The sequence below is a fragment of the Culex quinquefasciatus genome, chromosome 2 (assembly GCF_015732765.1).
Source record: "Culex quinquefasciatus strain JHB chromosome 2, VPISU_Cqui_1.0_pri_paternal, whole genome shotgun sequence".
Lineage (NCBI taxonomy): Eukaryota > Metazoa > Arthropoda > Insecta > Diptera > Culicidae > Culex > Culex quinquefasciatus.
In genome coordinates this window covers 4,730,738-4,758,241 of record NC_051862.1, presented here as the reverse complement: position 1 = coordinate 4,758,241, position 27,504 = coordinate 4,730,738, and the positions used below count along the sequence as shown (strand labels likewise).

The window sequence follows — 27,504 nt, the reverse complement described above, 5'->3', positions numbered from 1 at the left end:
ATAGTTTAAGCTACAAGATATACTGCCCATAAATCCATCCTCGCTCTTTCTCTATCCCAGAACATTATGATAGACAGTCCCGTAAGCAATTCCGTCCCTTAAGCTGGGCTTGGATTGCTTTCATTTCACTCTTAATTCCACTCTCGGGGCGCTGCCAGTAGAAAAAGGAAAAAAAAAGAAGGGGAAGAAGGAGCTGGGCGTTAAAATGTTACTGCTAACCACCCATTAAAGCTCTCAACGTCCAATTTGGTTAAACAGAGCTTTTTGCAGGCTGGCGAGCGGGGAGAAACAACACAACAGGGAAATTTCCACCATGACCGAAACTACTTCACTAAGGGATTTGAAGGATAATGAGTGTTTATAGGGTTTACTGGCAGTTACGAAGATTAAAAAATAAACAAAAGGGAAACGAATAGAGCAACTCGAATCCAATTGGAATAAATGCTTCAACGAAACTGACAAACATTTTAGTTGATAAGTTCTAAAAATTCGACATAGTAAATACTTTCCTTCAAGTTTAATTTCGTCTTACCCAAAAATCCTTCTGAAAAACATAAACATTTCCCGGAATCACGCATGTAATCGCATAATTTGATTGAATCTGCTTACGCAAAGAAAAGAAAACCCGGCAAGTCTTGGCGACGGCGGTGTGATCTCGGCGAATAACGCCAAGCTCCACCGGCTAAAAAAGGATAAATTGAGCAAAATTTAATTTCACCCTCAGGCAAACAGCGCAGCACACACCCAACGCCGGAGTAAGTACCTTTAAGAACCTGTTATGGTGATGCGAGAAACGCAAATGTGATCAAGTTTTTTTTTTTGCGGAGGGAAGGAGGAAGGAGACGCGTGGTGCTTTATTTTTATATGACGTTGATGAGTTTTACGCCAAAATAACTTTTTATTTTTCGCAGAAGGGGGAGAAAAAGTCTTCACGAGTCTTGGAGTCTGTTGAAGTTTGTCGATAAAATTAAATTTTATGACTCATTGACAGACATTGGTGTGTGCCGAAACAAGATTGATCATAATGCGAGAAGAAAATCGATTGAACTTGGGTGAAGAAAATGAATTTCAATATGTAGAAAATTGATCAAAAATCACAAAGTTATACATAATCAACAATATCGCAAACAGTCAAAAAAGAACATAACATTCCTAAGTGTTATAATTTTGTACAATTTAACTTTTGTTAAAATTTTTGCCTTAATTGTTTTGTAAAAGAGTACTGTCAGTGGGGGTGACTTTGGTCAAAAAACGATACACCTCTTAATTTTTAATAATAAAACAATTAAAATAACATCGAAAATCTTTTCAGGTAGAATTGTTCTTAGATAGTTTACTAACATTTTCTCAAAATATGGTGGAATTTGATGAATTCTACCTTAAATGGATTTTTAACAGGCCAGATTTTTGTACGGATTATTACGAACTTTTATAATGGCAATAAAACCATTTAAAAATTTAATTGGCGTTTTGATTTGACCAAAGCTTTTGCTAATTTGACATATTTATTTAACTATCAGTTTGATTTTAAAAGAATTATTTCGATGGAAACGACCAGAACAATAGTATTCGTAAAAGGAAACATGCTATTTCTTAATCTTTTGAACGTTTAAAAAAACAGAAAAACATAGAGATTCAATTCAGAAAATCATGGTTTATTTTGTGAATATTTTTAAACGTGCAAGTCATAAGCATTCTTATAGCAAAGTGAATTTGTAAGCTGTGAATATGACAAGGGTTCTTATTTTTATGTCCTAAATTCCAAATTTATCTTGATAATTCCTTAATTGTTTTTGTTTTAACATGGGGACAAATCCGCAAAGAGTACGAATTTTTGCTCAGCAATAGTCAATAGTCATGATTAGACCTTTAGGAGAAAAATGAGTTCATTAAAAAAAAATATTTTGGAAATTTTGAAATATTTCGTGACCAAAAAAAATCTTTTGAACCATAATGTGTGATGGTGCAAAATCTGGTAAAAGAGATTTTTCTTTTTTTTTTTTGAAAAATAGGGATTTTTGAAAATATAGAAAATCATGACAAAAAATATTCTAAATCATTTTTTTGCGAAACCAAATTTTCAATCGAAAAAAAAAACTTTACAGATTCATTGATAAAATGTATGATTTTCAAGTTGTAAATACTTTAAGATATTAATTTTCAATTTTTTGCGCTTAAAAATAATAATAGGTATTGCGCAATTCTCACTAACTTGGACTTCGCACTAAATTATTGCTATCGATCGCACTATTGCGACTTGTCAAACTGGCTTGAAAATTTTAAATTTCCTCAAAAAATGATCAAAGCGAGCCAATGTTGCTCACCTGTCAATCGCAATTTTAAAGTGCGAATGTCCAGATTGGTAGAAACTGCGACTGGAAATATAAATAAACAACTGATGGTTGCCTAGTTTTTGGAAATTTTGTTGTCAAAAGTGCGAGAGAAAAGTGCGGGCCAAATCCAAGTTACAGTGCAAGGATCAATAAAATCAATACCAATAGTTTTTTCTCGAAACATTGAAAAAAGTCTCAAAAAGAATTCGTATCGATGAAAATAAATTTCTCTAAGCATCACCTAAGGAAACATCTGACTGATTTTCAATTGAAAAACAAAATTTAAGTTCAGTTCAGTTTTCTTTCTACATATTTTGTGACATTTTTAAAAAAATAATTCATAAATTTTATAATTTGGTTTTAAATATTTTTATCCATTTAATGTCCTTTTCAAAAGAAAAGCCAGAATTTTTCTTTAATTTAATTGAAGAGATCAGAACGATTCGCTAAAGTTTAAAATTTAACACTGAAAATCAGACCCATAGTTTCCTATATGATCATTTCAAAATTACAGACTAATTAGGTAAAACTATGAAAAATTCATTTTCATTGATTCCAATTCTTTGTGAGATCGTATTTCAGAAACATATTGCCTGATTCCCAAGTCCCAGAAAAAAATCCAAATCCATAAAGTATGTCACGCTCTAGGGGGGTCTGGGCAAGTGTGACATTGCATGTTTTAAGTATAGGAAAAGCGTGACAAAGGGGGGGTAGCGTGACGTACTTTATGGATGAAGCCTTAGCTTTAAATAATTTACTGAGGTGCTGTTCTTTCAAGAATTATTTTTTTAATTCAAAAAACCTTTTTAAAACTGAAAATGTTTAACTGAAAGTAGCTTCTTGTTAAGTACTTTCAGTTGCAAAATAAATTTCTATGTAAAACTATTATTCGAAAATTTGAACCCATGTCCATGCTTATGCTCAAAACTTTAATTTGAAAATTTGATTTTTGAAATGTTTACATTTTTAATAAATAGGAAAACTGGTAAAAAAAACCATAACTTTCAACCAATGTTACTCTGGGGCTTGGGTTTGCAATTTTACCAAGCAATAATATTACTTTAATTTGAAAAATAAGTTTATATTTTTTTGATATTGAATCATGAAAACAACCAGAACAAACCAAACAAAAAAAATCAAACTTTTTTATCAATAAAGTACATGATATTAAAAGGCTACTTTGAAATACTTTGAAAATGACTTTTTAAATGAACCTACTGTTAACAAAGACATTTTCGATCGGTTCACGATTGTAAACAATGCTTTTTGCAACTCCGTCGTGAAACTACTTACATTTCCTGTCATTCTTGAACGACGAAATAGCCTACTTTTCTGTACCAAAAATAGCAGAATCGAATAGCAACACTTTTCAGCACTTGTTTCGAAAAGTAACACTTTTCAACATTTTTTTTGATTTAAACGATTTATTGGCAAAATACATGAAAATTTGACCTAAAATTTCACTCAATGGGTGTTTTTCGGAATCGCAAAAAATGTTGTATGGAACTCGTTGCAAAACTCGATTTTTTCAGCACTCTTCATATTTATCCAACTCGGTGAACCTCGTTGGATAAATGTACGACTCGTGCTGAAAAAATCCTCTTTTTGTAACTTGTTGCATAAACTACTATTTTTTTATAAAACGAAGCAAGCTTGTTTTTTTTTAGAGGAAAATTTAAATTGCTGTTTGAGAAAAAGGGATTTTTTTCGAATTGTAACTGCACAATTAAATAAAAAAAAGTAAAGAATTATTGTATTAAAAAAAAATCAAAAATATAATTTGCAAATAAGTTTGCATTTAGCAAAACTTCAAATTGGCATGGCGTCATTATTTCCTCGGATCATTTTTGTTTTAATTAAGGTTGACATTTTTAAATGTCATAAACAGTTAACAGTAGTAAACAACTGTATTTTATCGTATCTTCGAATCCATGATTCATGATTCTAATTTTGCGATGTTGTTCGGATATTAGACAGGTTTTAGATATAATTTAGGTAATACATAGTTAAAATGAAGATCAAAATTTCAAATTTGATTCCCCATCAAAATCGCACCAGCATCACAAATTCAATGTCCTCAGACTTTTTCCGAAAACTCATCCCATCTCCGCCCCACGTGGCACGATTTGACCTTTTGGTGCGCCCAAATTGCTTCAGCGTGAACACCTTCCAAGAAAATTATCACCCCCCCAAAAAGCGCCCAAACCGGGTCCGACACTGTTTACTGTTTATTGAAGCGCTCGTCACAGTCGCCGTCGTGTTCTTCTGCACCAGCAATTTTTACCAATACAAGCAGCACTAACAACAACCCCGAACAGAAACAACAACAACGGCAACTCCGGAAAGGACTTTCCTCGACACAACTTTCCAATATCCTTGGCCCACCACCCCGGTTGGTTGGTTTGTTTGTTGTGTGTGAGTTTTTATTTTGTGCACTGATGAAAAAAAGTTTGAAATATGTTTTTATTTTTATGAAGAACTGCTTATTGAAAATGATTATTTATTTTTGACAGTTTTTCTATTTTTAATATTCATAAATCGTCTTCAATAGTTTTAAAGAGAAATGTTTTATTTTGTTGATTTGAGAAAAATGTTCAACATTTGTAAAAGGAATTGGACTGCCGATTGTATCAAAGAACAATCTATGAAAGCTCAACTGGAGCAAAAAAGCAGTTTTAACAAGTTTTGTTATGGTTTAATAACATAAATAATTAACTTTTTTTTTGTAGTATTTTAGTTATGAATTTTTGATCTATAACATTATGTTTATGTTTCAAAATAAATCAATAATTTCATAAGTATTCGAATGTGTCCAAACTTCAAATAAATCAACTATCTACATGTTCGATCATTGACGATTGATGTTTTCAATCCATGATTTTAGATTTTTTGAAGCTTAAGTTTTTTAAATTTCTATTTTTAAAACCAACATTTTTCACAGTGCCCCCATTCCGTGTGTATATTTGTGTAGTGAGAAGTGGAAAATACAGGAAATTAGATACGGTACCTTGTTTCTGTTGGTCCGGAAGTGCTACGGATGATGGTGCTGCTGCTTCTGCTTCGGATGCTGCAAAGCCCGACGATACCGCTCATGTGACGGGTACACCAACAAACAAAAAAAAAGCACTCAGTACCGAGAAAACTCCGTGCAAATTTAATTATTATTCCAGTTTTGAGAGGGCACACTACTAGCGTGCTTTAACGCCGATTCCGGCTCTTCTCCATGGGTCGCCCCCAAACGACCAGGTCACACTCACAAAAGGGTCCTCTCGCTCGTAGTCTCGTTATGGTCACTTGGTATGCAGTTTTCGGATTTCGATTGTGATTTAGTTTCGGGTTGGCCACTGGCGGATTGCAGTTTGCGATAATCCCGGCACGTACTCGGGTGGAGAGCGACTGGTTTTTCTTCTTCTGGGGATCCAATATCCGGTGAAACTGCTCCTGACAGGAGGTGGCCGGGTCTCCAAATGGCGATTTTGCTCAATTTCCCGTTCGCAGTGATTGCCGTGGTTCGCACCGGGCAAAACTCAATTATCAGCTTCACTTAGTCTCTGATGTTCTTCTTCCCACCTCCCCGACCAGGTTTGGGTTCAGGTTTAGGTTTTCCACCCACTTGAGCTGCACGTGAACCCCGTCGACGTTGAGGAAGAAAAATGAGCGGCTTTCCGTCAACTTCTTCCAGTTCCACTTTTCTTCCCTCCTCTCGGGACACACAATTTTGTTATTATCGTCTTTGCCCGCAAATGAGTCCCCGGTGGGTCGTCGGCGGGAAAAACCGCACGGAAATACCCGGACTAAGCTCCCGGACCAAAAACGAGACCGCGGTCTTATAATTAAAATGTCGTCTTCCTCGCCGTCGTCGTCTGCCACGTCGGAATTAATCCATAAATTTATTCCGGCACGTTCAACTCGTGGGAACTGAAGCGCGCGCACACACACACAAACCTGCTCACAAACTCACTCTGTGTGAATCACTCACGATTTTTCACGACCTAAGCTTAGCGCTTGAACGAAACGACACGACAAAATGGGCTGTGAAATGTCGAATTTGTTTTACATCACCCCTCGCGCCCCTGGATCAAACCAGCTAAGCTGCCTTCTTTGTAATGCTAATATAATGCCAGCTGATTTGCACCTCTACGTCGTCGACGAGCTCTCCTGGTCACCACCTTGCGGAGGGTAGGTTTATCTTTGGCACTAAATCACCTCTCAAGAACCGTTTCTCAGCGGTCAAACGGAACGCATTTTATGGCACCGTTGACAGAGTGGCCAAAATTCGTCCGGCATAGTTATGACTTCCAACCCCCCCAAACGAAATCCTTCCAGGTAATGTGGTTATGACGCCGACCTGCAGTAGTAAATCACCCTGACCTGACCTGGTAGTGGTGCCGCGCCACCAAAAACGCCCGGAAAACGGTAGCTTCCGTTGCTAGATTGTCTAGAACCAGTAAAAATGCAGATATCTTAAACGCGCGCGCCGGAACACGGAACCACTCCGAACCGAACCGATGGACACTCGCAACGAGACTGAAGTGGCCAATTCGGAGCGGCAAGCTGTTTTGTCGCCACGAAACGGAATCCGACGAGATGAGTTACTCACCACGACTGTGTGGCTGCGGCAGGGATCTCATCGAGCGCGCTCCGCTCAGCGCTGCAAAGCTCTCAGTGCAAAACAATAACAAAGCGTGCTTAAAGAGAGGGAGAGGGATTTGAACGCACTCAGTGCATCGGATGGGTTATTCTCTTTTGCACTCACACCACGATAGCCGGCGTTGTCAATGCAGGTCAGTTCACAGGCTATCGTGATTGTGGGTTGAAGTGATGCTTCACGCTGGTGAGAGGGTCTCAGCTGGGGCAGGATGCTGGAATATTTTGTGTGAGGAGTGATTGAATGGTGGTTTGATGTGATAGCGATAATGGACTTAACGGATTGGATTTAAGTCAACTTGAGAAGAAAAGAGTTGAAATTTACAAAATTGTTAAAATTGTTAAAATTGTCAAAATTGTCAAAATTGGCAAAATTGGCAAAATTGTCAAAATTGTCAAAATTGTCAAAATTGTCAAAATTGTCAAAATTGTCAAAATTGTCAAAATTGTCAAAATTGTCAAAATTTTCAAAATTGTCAAAATTATCAAAATTATCAAAATTGTCAAAATTGTCAAAATTGTCAAAATTGTCAAAATTGTCAAAATTGTCAAAATTGTCAAAATTGTCAAAATTGTCAAAATTGTCAAAATTGTCAAAATTGTCAAAATTGTCCAAATTGTAAAAATTACCAAAAATTGCCAAAATTGTCAAAATTGTCAAAATTGTCCATTTTTTTTGTTAAGCTGTCTCGAATTCCAATTAAGTAATAAGCAAACACTCTCCGCAACTGTTTTTAAACAATTCATCCTCCAAGAAAGCTCAATAACTCACCATTCCACTCATCTAATCGTGAGAGCTGTGATATTCTCACTCATTCTCTCTTTCTCACACTACTCACCTCTACAGATTCCTTTTTCGCGTGTCATGCGCACTGCCTCGCGAGTCACGTTTTTGTGTCAAGTAACTCACGATTATCCTTTTTTCCCGGGAAGGACTCTCCTCTCACACATGACATGGTACTCACTTTATGAACGCACATATACACTCATACAGTGAAACCATTACGTCAGTTGGGTTACGGTTACGGGTATCGTCATCGTTTGCCATAATCATCGTATGGTGATTTTGGTGAATGAAACGCAATCATTAGTTTTATTGCTCACTTTCTGCTTTTTTTTTGTTTTCTTTGGATTTTAGAGTGAGTTATATTTCGAATCATGTAATTTATTGAAAGATTACATAATTGTATTGCCTGTTTGTTGATTTTTTTTTTCATTGTAATTCTAAATAAACTTTTTCGTGATTCGTTAGATGATAAATTATCATTTTATAATCCCATTAAAGCTTTCCACTTTCCATGACATTGGTCATGACCAAAATGCCATTCAAACCGCTGATGACCCTCCTCCCCTTCCCCACCCAATGACGACTGTTAATGACGAGGAGACGACGGTCGTCCGGCGGGAGGGGTCGCGGTCCGACCGGGACTGGAATACGAAATTTTCGGTAATGTTTTGCTACAGTTGCTTGCCTTGGCAAACAGTAGCAGAACCGGACTGGCAACGACCTCATTCGTGCTGTGATGGCCATTATTGCTGACGCGATAGTGCCTTGCGCCGCTGGGTCACGTGGCCACACTGGCTGGTGGCCGTGGCACATCTCCCGGCGCAGAGGCATGTTTTTGTTTGCTGGGAGGCCTTTTTCCGGATTGGAATTATACGATTTCAACCCAGCCGCCAGCGAGCTTTGGCAACAGCTTGCAGTTGGCGGAAATTGAAGAAAAAGGGCAAATTTCGGTGAAGGTCGAGGTCAAGTTTGCGTGGAAGATTGAATGCGCCTTGAGCGTGCTTAAAGTTAATTTTTTAATAATATTTGCAGTACTTTTTATGAGTAGAGATATTGGACATAACGTTGTTAATTCTTTTTTAAATAAGGTATAAAAAATAAATAATAGTAGTTTATGCAACAAGTTACAAAAAGAGGATTTTTTCAGCACGAGTCGTACATTTATCCAACGAGGTTCACCGAGTTGGATAAATACGAAGAGTGCTGAAAAAATCAAGTTTTGCAACGAGTTCCATACAACATTTTTTGCAATTCCAAAAAACACACACTGAGTGAAATTTTAAGTCAAATTACATGTTTTTTGTCAATAAATCGTTTAAATCAAAAAAATGTTGAAAAGTGTTACTTTTCGAAACAAGTGCTGAAAAGTTCAACTTTTCAGCACCCATTTGAGTGCTGAAAAGTAGAACTTTTCAGCATTGTTGCTATTCGATTCTGTTATTTTTGGCTATTTCGTTGTTCAAGAATGACAGGAAAAGTAAGTAGTTTCACGACGGAATTGCAAAAAAAATCATTTCAATTCCTTTGATTTTGTTGTTATAAATATTTCACATATATTCAATTGGGTCAACTGGGTTTTTTTTTGTGTGAAAGAGTCAGATACTGTTTTTTTACCTCATTGGAAAGAAAAATTCTAGCTAAACCATGCACAAACCAAGCTTGTTGACTTTGAGTAATTGCAGCCATTACGCTTCAGTGCATTCTCACATAAGAAAAGGAAACAAAACAAAACATCACCACAATAACATCTGGATTCTGGAATCCAAACATCCCTTACCCCACACATACACAATCTAACAAATGATGCATTCACAAACAACAATGCAAATTGCACACCCACATTTGCCTGAGTGCACCCGAAAAGCACCGACAATTACATCCCCCTCCCTTCTTTCCTTTGTGTTGTCTCTTATCCACTCTTTTCCCTCAGTAATTCATTCATTCATTCATCCATTCATCCAATGCACCGTTGATCGTATTGCCCTCTCTTCACAACAATGTAGAAAATGCAACAACACAAACGTTTTCTATTGTTTTCTTTTTCCATCTTCTTCTTCTTCGTCTTTGTCATCCTCGATGAACTCACCGTTTTGTAATTTAAGCCAAACAAAAGCGCCAGCTCATTCTTGGTGGTGCAACTCTTGCTTGTCATCGTCGTCGTCGTGCTGTCTATTGTGTATCGCGTTCAAGAGAGGGAGTGTGTGTGCGTGTGCGCGATTGTCCCCTGATGGCAGAACGATTGCATGATGGATAGTGAATGGAAGTGCTCGTCAGCTGGGATAGCTGCGTTTTGCTTTGTTGGAGGAGAGAATGCTTTCTCGCCTTGTTTTTTTTTTAGATGAAATTATTCCGAATGTTTAGCCATCAGTAGATTCCTTTCTTGAGAGAAAAGAAACCCTGCAAAAAAGAAATCCTACATTTTTTCTTCTAGAATTTTTAGTTAACCAAGAATTCACCGGGAATTCAAATCTATGAACATGATTTTTTTCAAAGTGCCAACTTATTAGCCTGTAATTTTCAACTGACGATATTTCGAAAGAATTGTTGAATTATTTTAAAATTGTAAAAATTACGGACAGTTGTAAAAAAAGATTTTTTTTTTGTTGAAAAATAGTTTTGTCGAAAGTCCTTTAAGGGATAAATCAAACAATTAATCAATTGTTCCTGTAGTTTTGAAGATATGTGTTTCCAAAATCTTGGTGTAAAATCTTTGGTTGATGTGCACCGTTAGAAATGATTTTTTTCCCAATTTTCTAATGATTCCAATAAAAAAATTCTGAAATGTTTAAATTAAGTCTACATGATAAAATTAGAAAAAATGTCCATCTCAAAACCTTTATACCTTTAAGAAATTAAAAAAAAAGGCTTTTGACAAAATTCAGAATTATTTCGAAAATATTTGATGAACTAATCAACATTTGAAACCTACCCATGAATGTGGTCATTTCAGGGTTAATTTCAAATGAGAATATTGATGTGAGACGTTTTTGAATGAATAATTTAATTAGATTTCGTCCATCTCATTTTTTTGCAATTTTTATCTGATTGAAACTCAGTGATGTTATTTTGCATCTGTCCACTAAACTTCAATGATAAATAAGATACATGATAGAAAATTTTGTTGAATTAAAAAATACCTTTTGTCGCAAAATGATAATTTCTACTCTTTTTATTCAAGGATATATTTTTGGGGACATAAAATGTTATTTTTTGTGAAAATGCCACTTATATAAATCCTTTAAATTGGGCTCAAATCACTGGATTCAAAAATCTAAATTATTTAAAATAAAAGAGTTACAAATCACAAAATATTCTTGTTTATCATTGAATATCAATCCACTAGTTTCCGATAGACCTGTGGTACAAAAAAAAAACAAATTTAATTGAACTACACAGAGAATATCTCTGTTTTCAGCTTTTTTTTTAAATTTGAGCATGGCCAATAGTCATTGTTCATATCTCAAAAACCAAAGGCCGCGTCAAAAAAGTGCACAGAGAAAATTATCCAAGTACATAATGTTTTTTTTTTTGAAAAAAAAAATCAATCGTGAAAAAAATAAAATCTTTAAACCGTTTTACCAAATTTTACTCAAAAACTTGATTGCAAGTTTAATTGCCATTAAAAAATAAAGGTGATACTTATATGACAAAAGAAAACTTTGACAAAGATTTCGCTTCCTTGAATTTTCCGAAAAAATCATTTTAAAAAATAAAAAAAAATATGAAAAGTTTTTTTTGTGAAATTATTTTTCCAATTTAACCAAATGTTATTTGATAAAAAAAATGCTTCCTTAAATTTCCCAAAAAATTCATATTTAAAAAATACATGAAATGTGTTTTTTTTTGTTAAACGATATTTTTCCAGTTTAACAAAATGTTATTTGACAAAAAAAATGATTCGATATGACAGCTTTTAAGCATAACCTTCCCTTTTTAAAACCGGCCCGAAAAATCAAGGGGAAAAAAGGTCATATTTTGGATGAAATTATAAATGCAGTGAACTAAAATCATTTTAAAATGCATTGCCCTACGTTTACAATCCTTCTACTTTTCTTTTTATATCCTTCCATTCTTGTATGGATAACTTCCATTTTAAAAAAAGCATGTTTAGCATGTTTGGGTTAGTTTAAAAATTATTTGAATTTTCAATGCATAAACCGCATAAAGTTTTTTCTTCTCGGTTTTTTGGTGAAAACTTTCAATTTTTGGAAACAAATGATTGCATTACACTAAACAGCTGATGAACGTATTTTCCAATGGATTTTTAATAGAAATAATGAAGTTTTGGCTTTTCATTTCAATTAACATATTTTTTTATGTTTTGTCCCCTCCCTTCGACCTCCAAACCCGCATCCCTAGTCGAGTGACAAAATTTTGAAAAAAATACATCGGCCTTACAATATTTATAACATTTTTTTGAAAAAATGTTTCTCTAGATTTAAAAAAAGATTTTTAAAGACCTTCGTTGAGAAATATGTTAAATTATTGAAAAGTATCCCAGAACACTTTACATAATGCATTTCAGCAATTGAACTGAAAAATTGGCATTACACCAGAAAAGTGGTAAAATTACACATCTTTTCTGATGAAAAAGATGTAACCCTTCCCAGATGTTATGTTTCCATGATTTTTTACTGTGTAATGCATTAAAAAAACGCTCTCAAAAAGTACAGTTTTTTCATCCTGACAGAAAATCAGTTTGTTTTTCAATTAGTAAATGATAGCTTGAAAATTTAATGATGTTTTTTTTAAATTTTCAAACCATACTAAAATATGATTCCTCTCTTTTCTGTGTGATTGGGATTAAAATTTTTTTTTATGATTTAAACTTTTGTCAACAAAGAGATTAAATGCTCCCAACCACTTGAGTGACTTTCTAACCGAAATATTTCTCAGTGTTTTAACCGATCAATGCCATTAATCCTGGGTGACACACATTCCTTTTTAATGCCAGTAAATATTTAATTATTTACATTGCCTTGAACGTAGGATTTATTTAGTTCCAAACTTTTAAAGGATCACAATGAGTAAGTGAGTAAATTGAATTCTTAAGTATAATCATAATCAATTTCATATTTTTTTCTAATTACAATCAAACAGAAAATAACAAAATTACGACACTCTCTCTAAAGCTCCCCATTGTCCAAGAGAACAATGAGGAAGACAAAAGCCCGCTTAAGAAAAACGAAAAAAAAAAGTACAAACACACACACCCTCTCTCACGTGCTCGTTTATCCTGTGGCTGTCACGAAAAGGCTTAAGCACCGCACCTTAAGAGGCCCGAGCTGGTGTGTGAAACATGTTGCTCAGCCTCGGAGTGTGTGATGCGATAATTAGCTTTCGTTTTACATCTCTTTACGAGGGTGAGGGTAAGCTCAGGGTTTTTTTCTCACACTTTTTTTTATCCTTGCTTTACTGGTTCTGGGGGAAAATGCCTGGCATTCCTTGGTGGAGGCGAACGACGACGAACGATGTGTGGACGGCTTGATGCCACCGAGACTAGATGAATGGGAAAATGATGATAATTCTGTTTGCTGATAAGATCGGAAGCCTACCTTGCTTCGGTGAGGATGAGTCAAGTGGCATATTAGCTAGTTTGAGTGGGTGTAGTTTTAAATACTTGCATTTTTGTAGAACTTTAAGGTTTTTGGGATTTTTCCCTATTTAAAAAAAAACTTCAACGAACAAATATGCAAACACCGTTCAATCAAATGTTTATTCAGCCTGAAAGAGTGAAAGCCAAAGTTTTTATAAAGTGTGTATTTAAATTGAGTACCATCAACAACTTTTCCAAGTGCATCGTTGTGTTTATTGCATTTCAACCAAATCGTGCCAGTTTATTCCACCAAATTCCAGAACGAGCAGGAGATATGCAATCAGCACTCGTTCGCAACAAAACTTGAAATCCACTACAGCCGCACATACTCACGTTGCTCATGGCGGAAAGTCATCATCAAGCCACCATTTGTACCACTTCTCACCGCAAGTTGGAGTTACTTTCTGGGAAAAAGCAAAATACTGGCACACATCCCCGGCGCGCAAAAACGATCCTCGGCGGATAAACATCCCCCGGTTACATGCCGATCTAGGGTGAAGAGTTGGTTTTTGAAATATATTTAAAAAAAACTAATTTAACTTGGTATTCGGATTTTGTTTCCATTTTTAAGGTTTTGGCAACCCTTTCTTAAGTATTGAGCACTTATGGGAAATAAATAAAAAGTTTAAAATCGTATACAAGTGAAAATAACCTTCTGAACTGCTTTTGTACTAATTTGGAATTGGTTTTAACAATAGGTATTTTCAAAGAGATATACAAAAAAATTGGCAACCCTGTCATGACATCTCAACACCTATTGAATGACACTTTTGAATGTTTTGTTCTTGTTTTCAATTACATAAACAGGTCTTGAACACATTTTCTGAAAATATTTAAATGAATGGTGAAGATCAAAAATAGAATTCCACACCCTAAACTTTTGCAGTAAAATCTTTTCCAACAAAACGTGGTAACAACAGACAAACACACGGAATGAATGGCAAGCCGCGTGTTTGTATGTGTGCGCTTCTGGGGAAAATTCAGATTGATGGCACCACTGTAACACATGTTGATGCAGGCCGAGTTGCCAACATCTCGTTTTGTTTGCTTGTTTGTTGTGAACTCTGACAGAAGCGCGGTGCCGTTCGTGGATGAAATTGGGTGGAGAAAAAAAAATGTTTCCAAAAGCTAGAGTTCCAAAGAGTGCAGTGCTTCACCGCCGAATGATGATTGTTTTTGTTTTGTCGAACCTATTTTGATGCTGCAGGGCATCAAGGGTCTCTCTGTTTTGTTTTAGCTGGTACTGAGTCAGTTTGGTTGTGGGATGTTGGTATTGTCAAATAGCTCAAGGATATCGAGTGGCTTCTGTTGGGTTCATTTTCTGAAATTAGATTTTTTTACCATAACATTGTAAAAACTCATTTGAACTTTTGATAATGTAGACTAATTATGAAATACAGAGAATATAAAAAAAAACTTTGGATTGTTAAATGGAACAAACAAATGAAAATATGACACATGATTAATTTTGAAACATAAAAAAACCTAACCAAAAGTTGCAAAGTATTCAGTATACGAAAATTTGTTGCTTTCAGAAAACTTATTTTTTAATGATATTTTTCTCAAGAGGATGTGTCTCAGCGATCATAGGTCTAAGGCCATCTTCACGAGTGGAGTGCAAATCAGAATTCGATAGTTTAAGAGTTTGCTAAACGATTCTCTTCTCACCGAGTTTGCCCTTGAATCTCACACCGCGCGTTGCAAAGCACACCCAAAGGAAAAATATATCTCAAAATCTGCAACATTGGATTTGCTGCAGAAAATGTCATATTTTATAACATTTTTTGCAGCAAGCCCGTAGATCATTTTTGCCCGCGTGTAAAAATTTCAGCGATCTGCAGTTCTCACCAACCCATATAAAGCTGGCCCGTCCCCGAGCAACACTCCAAAGAGAAGCATACACGGAGAAAAAAGAGTTCCTAAAATCGTGAACAAGCGTTCATGAAAATGGGAACCTCGAACAAAGTGTTCAAATCCCATGGTACGATTTTGAAAAACGTACCATGAAATTTGAACACTTTGTTCGTGGTTCCCATTTTCATGAACGCTTGTTCACGATTTTAGGAACTCTTTTTTCTCCGTGTATGTTGGTGCTCTTTCACTCACTTTTCATCAAGTGTCCATGGCGCGGTGGTAGCGTGTCGGATCAATAACCAAGAAGTTGGTGGTCGTTCTGCGAAGTGTTTTTTTGTGAAATACAACCAAAAAGCCGTCGGTAATGTCGATAATTGTCGGTAACGGGCAAAAATGTCATACTCCTATATCGCAAAAAATGCATGAGGACAGATTTCATGCAGATTCTGATATACTTTCATGCCGCCATGCATCACAATCATGCGACTGCCAGTTGGGTGCAGGTACCGTAAAACGGGGTGACTTCACAGCAAAAAATCCGATGATAAAATCGCTTGCAAAAGCATGCACATAACCTTCGTCAAAATAAACACTTAATATTACACACTTCATGTACATAATTTGCAAAAACAAAAAAAAAAGTTGCAACCGACGAGATTCAAACCCAGCACCAACAGTGAGGACTGGCGCCTTAGCCCACTCGGCCATCAGACCGATGAAACGCTGTAAGGATAAACGCATATATGACCTTGACATTTCGGTCAAGTAGGTTTCCCATAATGATGGGCTACACATTTTAGGATGTAAAATTACATAAAATTGCATAAAATAATGCAATATATATTTTACACCCAGGCCTTTTGCACGCAACTGGATTACTAATTTTTTAGCTGTGTTTGATAGCCGGGTGACTTTGATAGATTTGAGATTTTTCCGCAAAATGAAGAGTACAATTAAAATAGGTACGGAATTGTTCGGAATCATACTGACCGTGGAAGAGAAGTGTTCAAAGAACTTAGAAAAAAAACTTTTCATAAAATTTTGAAAAATTTAAAAAGTTAGTTGACCATAGTTAAGAAAATGTTGATGAAAGTAATTATTTTAAGCTTCTCAAAGTGTCATGATTTTCTCAATGAACATGATTTTGAATCGGAAAACGGAATGCATTTTCGAATGACTTTGTAAACATTCAATAATATGAGTTTTCGAAACACAATTAGTAAAAATATAGGCAATTTCAGTTGAACAAATTTTATGTAAATGGGAAAACTTGTGATTCTTGCTTCGAATTCAGTGTAAAATGCAAAATTAAAAAAACAAAACCAGGTTTAACAAATTTCAGGCAAAATTCCGACTTTTTTATAATTTGACTTAAAACTTTTATGTATTTTGTTAAAAAGCTTATAATCATAGTTAACTAAATATAAACAATGATTTATTTCTTAAAAACTGTATCAGTATCAGCTGATGGTACATTTAACGTACAAATGAAGTTTGAACATATTAAATATGATTTTAACAAGAAAAACTACACCCAAAACTGGCAGCGCTAGTCCGAGAGAATGATGGTCTCGAGTCGAGAGAATAGTGGTACCATTCACGGACGCAGAGAACACAGCTCGAGATGGGCGATAGAACTATTCTCTCGAGGTTCATTTGCAAAAAAAAGTTCATCCGTCAAACAAAAAACCAAAAGTGTCGACAACGGGAATCGAACCAGAGACCTTTGACAAACCAATCCAATGACTTAACTGCCTCGGCCACCACAGCTTGGTGACCATGGAGAAGTCAGAAGTCGATGTATGACACTTGTTGGAGATTTATTGATTCAACTAACGAATGAACTCATTTGTTATGATGGTGTGAGTTGGTACCATTATTCTATCGATTTTGGCACTGAGCCCTCAATAAATTTTGAGAGAACGATTATCTCGATTCTGAATTTTGGGTGTATGACTTTGGTAGTCATGGTCAAGCCGGAATTTAAACTATGAATTTTTAACGAAACTATTTTTCTAAACACTATTGATATTTTTTCCAAAATAGTGCTTGGACATTGTGTGGCCTCCCACAGTTCATGTTTTAAAAATAATAATCTTGAGAAAATCCTTACCTGTTGTAAAATGTTCCAAAAATAAATTAAAATCCTATCAAAGCCACCCTGGTTTACGGTACAAAATTTTAACTCAAATTCATCTGTAGGGTAATAAAAAGTCTCTATACCTGTCAGGTACCTACTTAATTTCTGAATCCTGCATTTACCGGCAATCCGGGATCATTTTTTGATAACAATATTCAAAAATAAATATGAAAAAATTATATTTAAAAAATCTATAATTCAGCGAAAAAATTGTGTTGTCATTAAATATGTTACATTTTTTTCAGTCCAGACTCGGTTATGTGGAGGCAAATTTTTTACGTTTTTAATTAAATTATTGATTTATTGAAAATTTATTTTTAAGGATCTCGAACTTTTTGATTCTTTTTCAATTCGGTATTTGCAGTTTTGTTGTTATTTTTTTATTTTTGTAAAAAAATATTATAATATTAAAAAATATCAGTGTCTAGTTATGAAGAAAAACGTAAAGATTCTCGATTATTCTCTGGGCGGGAAAATAATCTCAAAAGTGGTGCCATCGAAAAAGTTTTTTTTTAATTCAATAAGATCCTACATCCAAGAATGAATAAGACACGGATTTTTTTGCGCTTTTTAAAAGCCAGCAAATAAAACAAGTGCTCTACTCCATTCATTTTGACAAATTTCAAGGGCTTCGGAGGAGGGGTTCCAGTGGGGTTTGGTGATTGTCCACGATCCATACAAAAAATATATGAAAATTTCAAGAGCAAAAAAGTCCACGTTGTTTATGACTGGTATCATACATCCCCTCAATAATTAAATAAACCAACTCAAAGATCCAATTGCCTCTGGCAACCAAGACACACCCTAACTCATCCAATATCATCGCAACAAAACTTCAACCCCCTCAAGCCTCCTCCTTCAGTGGATAAGCATTTTCCTAAAACTGCGAACTTTCCCAGCGTATGTGCGCGTATATTTGCACCCGCCCACCCAAAAGCATTGGCACCAAATTTGAGCCGCGTGTAATTCGAGAAGCTTTTTCATCATCTCGTCAGCAGCGAACGAACGAACGAGCGATGAAACCCGCCCCCCAGGAATGGATGGCCGCGGCTTAAATTTACCAAACCGTGCGCTAAACACAAACAGCTCTGTCGACAAACAGCGACGCATTTTCACCACGTTTTTGGCTTGAGAGAACGAGAGATTCATGTTTGGGGCTTTTTTTCACGGAAAAGCCACGTTGAAGCAATGTCAGTTGACTTCACGAAGAAAATTCTAAGATTTGTTGGTTGAAAAAAAAAAATCAAATATTCGGTTTCAATTTGCTTAAAATTTGTCTAGCATGTTAAAAATTTTAAAATATTGCAATTTTTACCCTTTTCAAAGAATGTGCATGACTTTTTCAAAACAAAAAAAAATATCCCACAGCTAAAAGTAGAAGCTCAATGTCACTCGTTCTGGGTTCTGATTTCGAGAACAACAAAAAGGAGTGTCATCTCTTCACCATGTGTCTTTCCACCTCCCCCATTTTCACCCAAATCTGAATTTTGCGAATTTTCAGCCTGAACCAGCAGCAGCATAACCGTTGAGATGCCTTTAGCATCCCATTTCCACCGCTTTTCCGGGCAGGTGGAAAAGCCTCGCTACACTCAACGAAGCAAGCAAGGTGAAGCAATCCAACCGAGTGAGCGAAAAGTGATATTTTTATTCGCCAAATGTTGTGCTGAAACAACATGAGGAGTGCGCGGTGCGTGTATGTTTCACGTGATTCTTGCGTGTGAGTGAAATAGGGGGAGATGAGTGAATGTTCTTTGCTGAAAAAAGTCTTAGGCTTACAAATCTATTGACCACTTTTTTTGATTTTTTGAAGAAAAAGATATTTCAGAAAAGTTTTTATTATTTGACAGCGAAAATTGAACCAGCAAACATAGGTATCTCGAGTTAAAAATGAGAGATAATGAGACCACACTGAGAAAAACTCTTTCGTCAAACATTTTTAGCTTTAAAGGGATCAATGAACTCAAAAAAGGAAGATTCTAGATTTTGTTTTGAACCTCGCCATTCTTATAACGTTGCATTGCAACACATCATTCATGCGTTAAGTAACTTCACCGTTCAAAACAAAAAATATTGAAAAATGTTACTTTGCGATACAAGTGTTGAAAAGTTCATCTTTTCAGTACCCATTTCAGTGCTAAAAAGTTCTACTTTTTACCACTGGTATTGAAAGGTATTATTATTCCATTCTGTTATTATTGGTAAAGAAAAGTAGGCCGTTTCGTTTTTCCAGAAGGACAGAAAAAGTTGACAGTTTCACAGCGGAATTGCAAAAATAATTTTGGGTTTAAGAGACCATCCATTTTGTTTGATAAATTTTCAATAACTAGTCAAGCAGACAATCTGAAATAATAATCAAATCAAATGGTGAAGAACAAGCAGTAAGGGGGAGCCGGAACATTCAATGACTTTCTCAAGATACAGATTTTCAAACCTGTACAAAAAATTGTTCAGAGCTCTTTATGGAAAAACTGATGGAACAAAATGTCTTCTTTTGACAATGAAAATGCATGGGCAAAAATTCATTCAATTATAAAAATTTATTTAAAAAATCTCGATTGAATTTGTTGAAATAACTCTCTTGTATTATCAGTTTAGATAATCTTTTGTCAATATTAACGAAATTTCACCGTAAATTGGTCGTTAGTAAATCTTTGTTGATCTTCACTACCAAATTTGGTTAAAAATATTGAATCAATTTTGGTCCTATGAAGTGCACATTAGAAGGTATAGATATCAAGGGAATGATGGAAAGAGAGGAATCACAAATCCGTATAAATAATTTCAAGATTGTTCTAATCTAATCTAATCTAATCAGACCCTAGCGCAGCCAATCTTTCGAAGGGATCCTGGAGAGTGCCTTAGGTTAGATGACGCCTAGCACTCTTCTTGTCATTCATTAACATTTGCAGTGTGCCATTGCATCGGAATGCATTGAAACATCACAAGCGTTAAAGCGGCCAGGCCTACTGCGTAAAGCCGTATCGCAGAGATGATATGTAATTGGGTTGAGTTTGAGCACTGAGTGTTCGAACAACAACACAATTCTGAATCGACAGGGGAGGAAGAAGCGTAGGGACATACCACCATACGCTCCGAGATTTGGTTGTATTCGTGAGCACCATGCTGAGAAGGTTTGGTACTCCGGGACCCTCAGTCACACTCAGTCCGGGACCCCAGTCACTGAAATGAAACAATAAAATTCTTTTTCAAATTTTCTTTTCTTGATTTGTGTGCACCTACGTCGAAGACCAAGATTGTTTACTTTTTGCTCTTTGGTCTGACAGTCTTGGTCTGACAGATTTGGTCTGACAGCTTTATCATGGATTTTGGTCTGGTCTAGGCAAGGGATAGGACACAGCATCTTCCTGATAAATATGGAAGGTGAGTTTAGTCACTTAAACATAAAAAAGTTATATTTACACACATCACAAAATAAAATTTTAAAATTCCGTTAAATTATCACCTTAAACACGTTTTCTTCGTTATAACTCTCAGGCCTGAATTTTATTCCTAGTGTTAATGTTAATGTTAATGTTAATGTTAATGTTAATGTTAATGTTAATGTTAATGTTAATGTTAATGTTAATGTTAATGTTAATGTTAATGTTAATGTTAATGTTAATGTTAATGTTAATGTTAATGTTAATGTTAATGTTAATGTTAATGTTAATGTTAATGTTAATGTTAATGTTAATGTTAATGTTAATGTTAATGTTAATGTTAATGTTAATGTTAATGTTAATGTTAATGTTAATGTTAATGTTAATGTTAATGTTAATGTTAATGTTAATGTTAATGTTAATGTTAATGTTAATGTTAATGTTAATGTTAATGTTAATGTTAATGTTAATGTTAATGTTAATGTTAATGTTAATGTTAATGTTAATGTTAATGTTAATGTTAATGTTAATGTTAATGTTAATGTTAATGTTAATGTTAATGTTAATGTTAATGTTAATGTTAATGTTAATGTTAATGTTAATGTTAATGTTAATGTTAATGTTAATAGAAGTTAAAAATGGAAAAATGATTGTTTTGACCGTACGAAAATTATAGACTTGTTTTGGAAATTTAGATTTTTGAGAAATATAATACACATTTAGATTTTTGTTGAAGATAGTGTAAATGAAAATATTTTAATAGTGCAATTGAAATAAAAATGTTATGCATGTTAAAAAAATTACGTCGATGCAAATATTTTTTAAAGTTACGTTCCTCGACTCTGCTACTCATTTTCGATCTTTGTATGGTACCTTAAACCGGGGTTGAGAGTGGTATGATTTCTTTTTTTATTTTTCCCAATTGGTAAGGTTCTTCTCATGCACCATTTTTGAAAAAAATTAGTATTTTGAATAGTGTTTTAAAAATTATTCATGAGTCAAAATTTTGTTTGAAATTCGTTAAAATTAATTTTGTTTGTAAAATTATCGCTAAATATTGCATTCCAAACTGATTTCGAAGCACGAATCAAAAGTTTTTCTTATTTTATATGAAAATTGTTCGATTGAAAATGCCTATGAAACTGGAGATGTTTTGGAATGAGGTTCAAAAACACATAATATTTATTTCTTACAAACTCATTTTACCTTCTCCTAGTGAAAAATTGTCCAAAGAATCCAAAATTGCATTCCATTTTCCGATTCAAAATCATGTACCCTTCGAATGTTTTTAGAAAACAAAAATTATAAAAATGTTTGATGTTTCACTTAGAAAATATTAATATAATGCTATACATCAACATTTTTCTAATCATAGTAAACTAACCTTTTAAACATTTCAAAATTTATAAAAAATCCTTCTTGAAGAAATCTATACTCTTCCTTTTGCGAAAACATCTCAAATATATCAAAGTCACCTCACCTCAATAGTCAAACCTAAAAATGTATTTGGAGAAATTCTGGTTATGTTTGATGATTTATCTACTTGAATCGTATGTATTATCTACGTCGAATTAATTTTCGCCAAAAATGTATTTATTTTCTTGGCGTAACTCTATCATTTAATGACCTCAAAAAAGTTTTTTTTTCTTCACTAAAACACATTAAAGTTTGAGTTAAAACTCGGGAAGAAAATGTTGCCAATACGAGATGGCTCTGTATTTACTAATTTGGTTAATTTAGGAAGAAGCAGAACAAGGTTAAGCATTAAAAAAAATACATTTTCAAATATATCTTAAGCTTTCTAACTATTTTGGATGTAATATTTCTAGAGCATGGGTTATTCAGATCTTTTTTTCTACCCACCTTTATGAGATGCACACCTTCAGTCCAAAATAGAAAGTGGTACAATTTTAGGCTTTCTTCTCAAGATTAATCTGTATCGTTACGAGAGAAGGTGTATTTCTATTGAATCAACTAAATGGATTGCGTGCCAAATGATACGCGAGAGGTGTGTGTTTGGGGTGTTAATTAACTTTTGTGAATGAAGACCTAGAATAATCCCTTTCTTGAATGAAAGTATACGAGTAACACGGACTAATTTTGGATTTGCAGCAGCGCTTAATTAAGACTTACTGTTTTTATCTACCTTTTTTTAGAGCTTCGTACGCACGTTCAGTTCCAAAATAGCAATGGTACCGTTTTGGTCCTTCACATGAATGGATCATGAGGATCGTTTATCACAAAGAAAAATCATGGAGTAAAACATACAAAAGGAAGCAACCTGAAAACACCCATGTAGAAGTGAGATCAAGTTGCTTTGCTTTAAAAACTTGTGCTCTTGAATCTGGTATCACCTTCGTTTTTTTAAAGATTTTTGGTTAGAAGAAATTGATTATGATTAAAGTTACGATTAGTCCGAAATAAGTTCATAATTGTTAACATAAATATCAATTTATACTTTTTTTTTCAAAATAAGCTTAAATTTGAAAAATGATATCAGATGAAATCTATAAAACTGATATTTTTGTTTCTTTCTTTTTTAGTGTCTTTCATGTCTGATCGGGGCCGACGAGGTGTATCAATTTAATCAATGCTACTGTAAGAAGTTTATAAAAGCGAATTTTCAATTTTAATGAAATAGCATATTTTGTCAAAAATTTCTTACTTTTGCTCACAGAAGAAGAGAAGGAAAATAATTACAAACTTTAAAAATATTTCGAAAATAACTTCATCAACTTGAAAAAACAAACCCCAATCTCACCTACATGGGTCCCAAAAAACCACCTTTTCCAACGTTTTTCGCGCTTCCACTTACGGTGTTGACAATGTTGTTTCTTTCTTTATATTTAAAGACGCTCCAGGGACTTTTTCCGGAGCCCAAGCGTGAAGTGAAATGTCGCTAAATCAAGCGAGGCATGTGTGTTCCTGTTTTCACCCCCATCATGCTCTCTTAGTGCGTACACAACAGCTGTCTATTTGCATACATGTATTTGTTGTGTTTTTCACGAGACCGGGTGTGTTTGTGTGTGCGTTCGCATAAGCTTGTCATGAAATCTACGTGCGTGACACCTACAAGGGAAGCTTTTGTCGCTCACGAATCTGATAAATCACTGATGAAAGGCTTGTTCCCCCCATTGTTCTCAGGGCTTTAATCTGATTAAAGAGGGTCTCACACGCTGTGTGAATGTGTGTTTTCCCACCCCCACCGCGCCATGTCCCGAGGGGATCCCGAGCAAATTAGACGCCTGAAATGAGATATATTGTAATTAGGATTAGGCCTCGGTACGCCACGTGTACCGCCCCTTCCCTCCCAAATCAGGTGGAGAAAGCTGAGCCGACAGCAAATTAAAGATTAGTCACACCAAACAGAATTTAATTTTCACCCAGCTTTCCGTCAACTTTCACGCAGAGAATCCAATTGTGCCGGAAAAAAGTTCCCACGTGAAAACGGAACTCAATTGAGAACAGCCGTGGCAACGTGAAGCGCTGACCCTTTTTAACAGTATGTAAAAAAGTATTTACACCCCTTGGGCACTATGCACATTTTGTGATGAAACATGTAAAAAATTTAAAGTTTGACAGGAACTTAGTACTACGTTTTGTTCAGAAACTCATGCCAAACATTTTGCTACAAAAAGCTCATGAAAAAATGATTTCTTTAAAAAGTTATATAACAAATACCATTACGAAAATAAAAAAGGTGCAAAAAAAGTTTGTACACCTTTCGAAAAATTAACATAAATAATGTTATTTGTTGACAAGTCACCATAAATCCAGTCTCCCAACTCCAAATAGGCATCCTTGACTGATTAAAAAAATAATTTGGATTGAATATAAAGTTTACTAACTACTTAGTATAAAAGTTTATATAACTCTGGAAATTCTTTATAATACTTATCTAAACTTAATTTTGCAAACTTTTAATTCAAATAAATGTCAATATATTACCATAGAATTGCTAAATAAACATTTTGTAGTGGGTATAAGAACCGTTTTGGGGGTATTTGTATCGATAGAATAGATTTTTCGTTGGAATTTCGTACCAACCCGGAATCACGTCGTAGGAAAATCCGCCGGCATCCGAACCGGTCCACGATTCACAAATCAACCTATGTGGCATCGGAAAGGGTATAAAATTTCCGATCTTTTGATACCCATACATCTAGGTTTTCTTTAAAACCTACGTTTTTAAATACCTGGGCAAAAAGTAAGTTTGATCCACGAGAACAAAAATTATGAAATTCCATACATTTTTGACAGGTTGCTCAAACGAAACCATAACAACGTTTTTGCTTAGGTATTTAGAAACGTGGGTTTTAAAGAAAACCTGGATGTATGGGTATCAAAAGATCGGAAATTTTATGCCCTTTCTGATGCCACATAGGTTGACTTGTGAATTGTGGACCGGTTCAGATGCCGGCGGATTTTCCGACGACGTAATTCCGGGTTGGTACGAAATTCCAACGAAAAATCTATTCTATCGATACAAATACCTCCAAAACGGTGTTATACCCACTCCAAAATGTTTATTTGGCAATTTTTTGGTAATATATTGACATTTATTTGAATTAAAAGTTTGCAAAATTAAGTTTAGATAAGTTTTATATAGAATTTCCAGAGTTATATAAACTTTTATTCTTAGTAGTTAGTAAACTTTATATTCAATCTAAATTATTTTTTTAATCAGTCAAGGATGCCTATTTGGAGTTGGGAGACTGGATTTATGGTAATTTGTCAACAAATAACATTATTTATGTTAATTTTTCGAAAGGTGTACAAACTTTTTTTGCACCTTTTTTATTTTCGTAATAGTATTTGTTATATAACTTTTTATAGAAATCATCTTTTCATGAGCTTTTTGTAGCAAAATGTTTGGCATGAGTTTCTGAACAAAACGCAGTACTAAGTTCCTGTCAAACTTTAATTTTTTCACATGTTTCATCACAAAATGTGCATAGTGCCCAAGGGGTGTAAATACTTTTTTTACATACTGTAACTCTGTTTTTTTTTTTATTTCTCTTTGTTTGAAACAATTGACCAACTCTGAACCGGTGCGGAAAGTGCATGTAACGTACGGTTTTTGCATTTGGGTTTTACTGCTGCAGTAGTTTTTTGGTGATTTTTGTTCTATTCTTTTTTGTTCTTGCCTTTGTCTGCAGTCGATGAATGGATGGAAATCTAATTTCGAGAGAAAAAGTTTTGCAAGTTTCACGTGAAAACTGCTTCGGGCTGAGAGAACACGATGCTTCGAAAGTAAAATTAATGAAAAATTTAAAATAGAGGGGCGGTACGACCCCTTCTATTGTTGAGCATGTGAAAAAAGAGGTGATTTTCAATAATTTGAACCCTGAAACGGTGATGAGATAGAAATTTGTTGTAAAAAGGACTTTATGTAAAATTAGACGCCCGATTTTATGGCGTAATCAGAATTTCGAAAAACCGAATTTTTCATCAAAAAAACACTAAAAAAGATTAAAAAATTCTCCCATTTTCCGTTACTCGACTGTAATTTTTTTTGGAACATGTCATTTTAAGGGAAATTTAATGTACTTTTCGAATCAACTTTGACCCAGAAGGGTAATTTTTTCATTTAGAACACTATTTTTCATTTTAAAATTTCGTGTGTTTTTTCTATCTTTAAAGGGTTATTTTTTAGAGTGTAACAATGTTCTACAAAGTTGTAGAGCAGACAATTACAAAAAAATTAATATATAGACATAAGGGGTTTGCTTCTAAACATCACGAGTTATCGTGATTTTACAAATAAAAAAAAAGTTTTGAAAAAGTTACTTTTTCCGTTTCTCTTTGTTTTGTAACGAAAATTGTACTCACTGTCACTAAAAGTTGAATTTCGAAAGGTTTAAAATTTGATACAAATTTTATTGTTGAATATATTTTTTTTTAATTCAGAAGAAACTAATGAAAATTCAGTACCTGATAGGAAATTTCACATTTTTCGACAATATATCATTCATGAAAGAGGAAGGATTTGTTCGTGTTGAAATTCTTTTTGTTACACATAAATTTAGATGAATTTCTCAAACAAGATGGAATACTCATATACACTTTCTGTAATTTTTTTTTTTCAATATTACATCAGGAATTGATAAAAATTCATCCGTTTCTGATGAATTTTCAGCAGGTTTTTTTACACATGTTCTAAATATCATTATTCAAAAAAGAGGTAGGTAATATTCAACGATCCAAAATTTCAACCTTCATAAATAAAACTTTTTTTTCTGTGAATATTTGCATTAACATCGAGTCATTTTGAAATAATCAATTTCCAAAATATGCATTTTCTCAATGCACAGAAAAAAATGATGGTAATATTCACCAGGAAATGGTGACAGATTTTGTGTCAAAAAACAAATGATTAGTTTTTCCTCAGAAAATGATGAATTTTAATCAGGTTTACATTATAACACACTTTTAGGTAATATTACTCAAAAAAAGAGGTAATATTGATCTTAACAAAATTTTCAACATTCCAAAATTCAATTTTGTTTTTGCTGTATACACTGAAAACAAAGTTGAATTTTTGAATGTTGAAAATTTTGTAAAGTTCAATATTAGGCATTGCAAATATTTTTCAAAGTTTATGCCCTCCCCCTTGACCACGACCAGTCTCGAGGGACATATACTTCAAAAAATATTTGCAACGGTCTTACCTCTTTTTTTGAGTAATATTACATAAATAATGAGTAAAAATGTGAACCTGATGAATATTCATTAAATACTGTTGAAAATTCATCATTTTCTTGGGT

General features: G+C 34.3%; 1 protein-coding gene across 1 annotated transcript in view; it reads right to left on the bottom strand.

The window, feature by feature from the left end:
- The window catches only part of LOC6050613 (limbic system-associated membrane protein), a 171,884-nt gene extending 165,035 nt beyond the window's left edge, over window positions 1-6,849 (bottom strand). The window contains exon 1 of the mRNA XM_038254302.1: window positions 5,341-6,849. Coding sequence (XP_038110230.1) covers window positions 5,341-5,426 — 86 coding nt within the window. The 5' untranslated portion in view covers window positions 5,427-6,849. The remainder of the gene's footprint in view (window positions 1-5,340) is intronic.
- Between the last annotated feature and the right edge of the window lie 20,655 nt (window positions 6,850-27,504).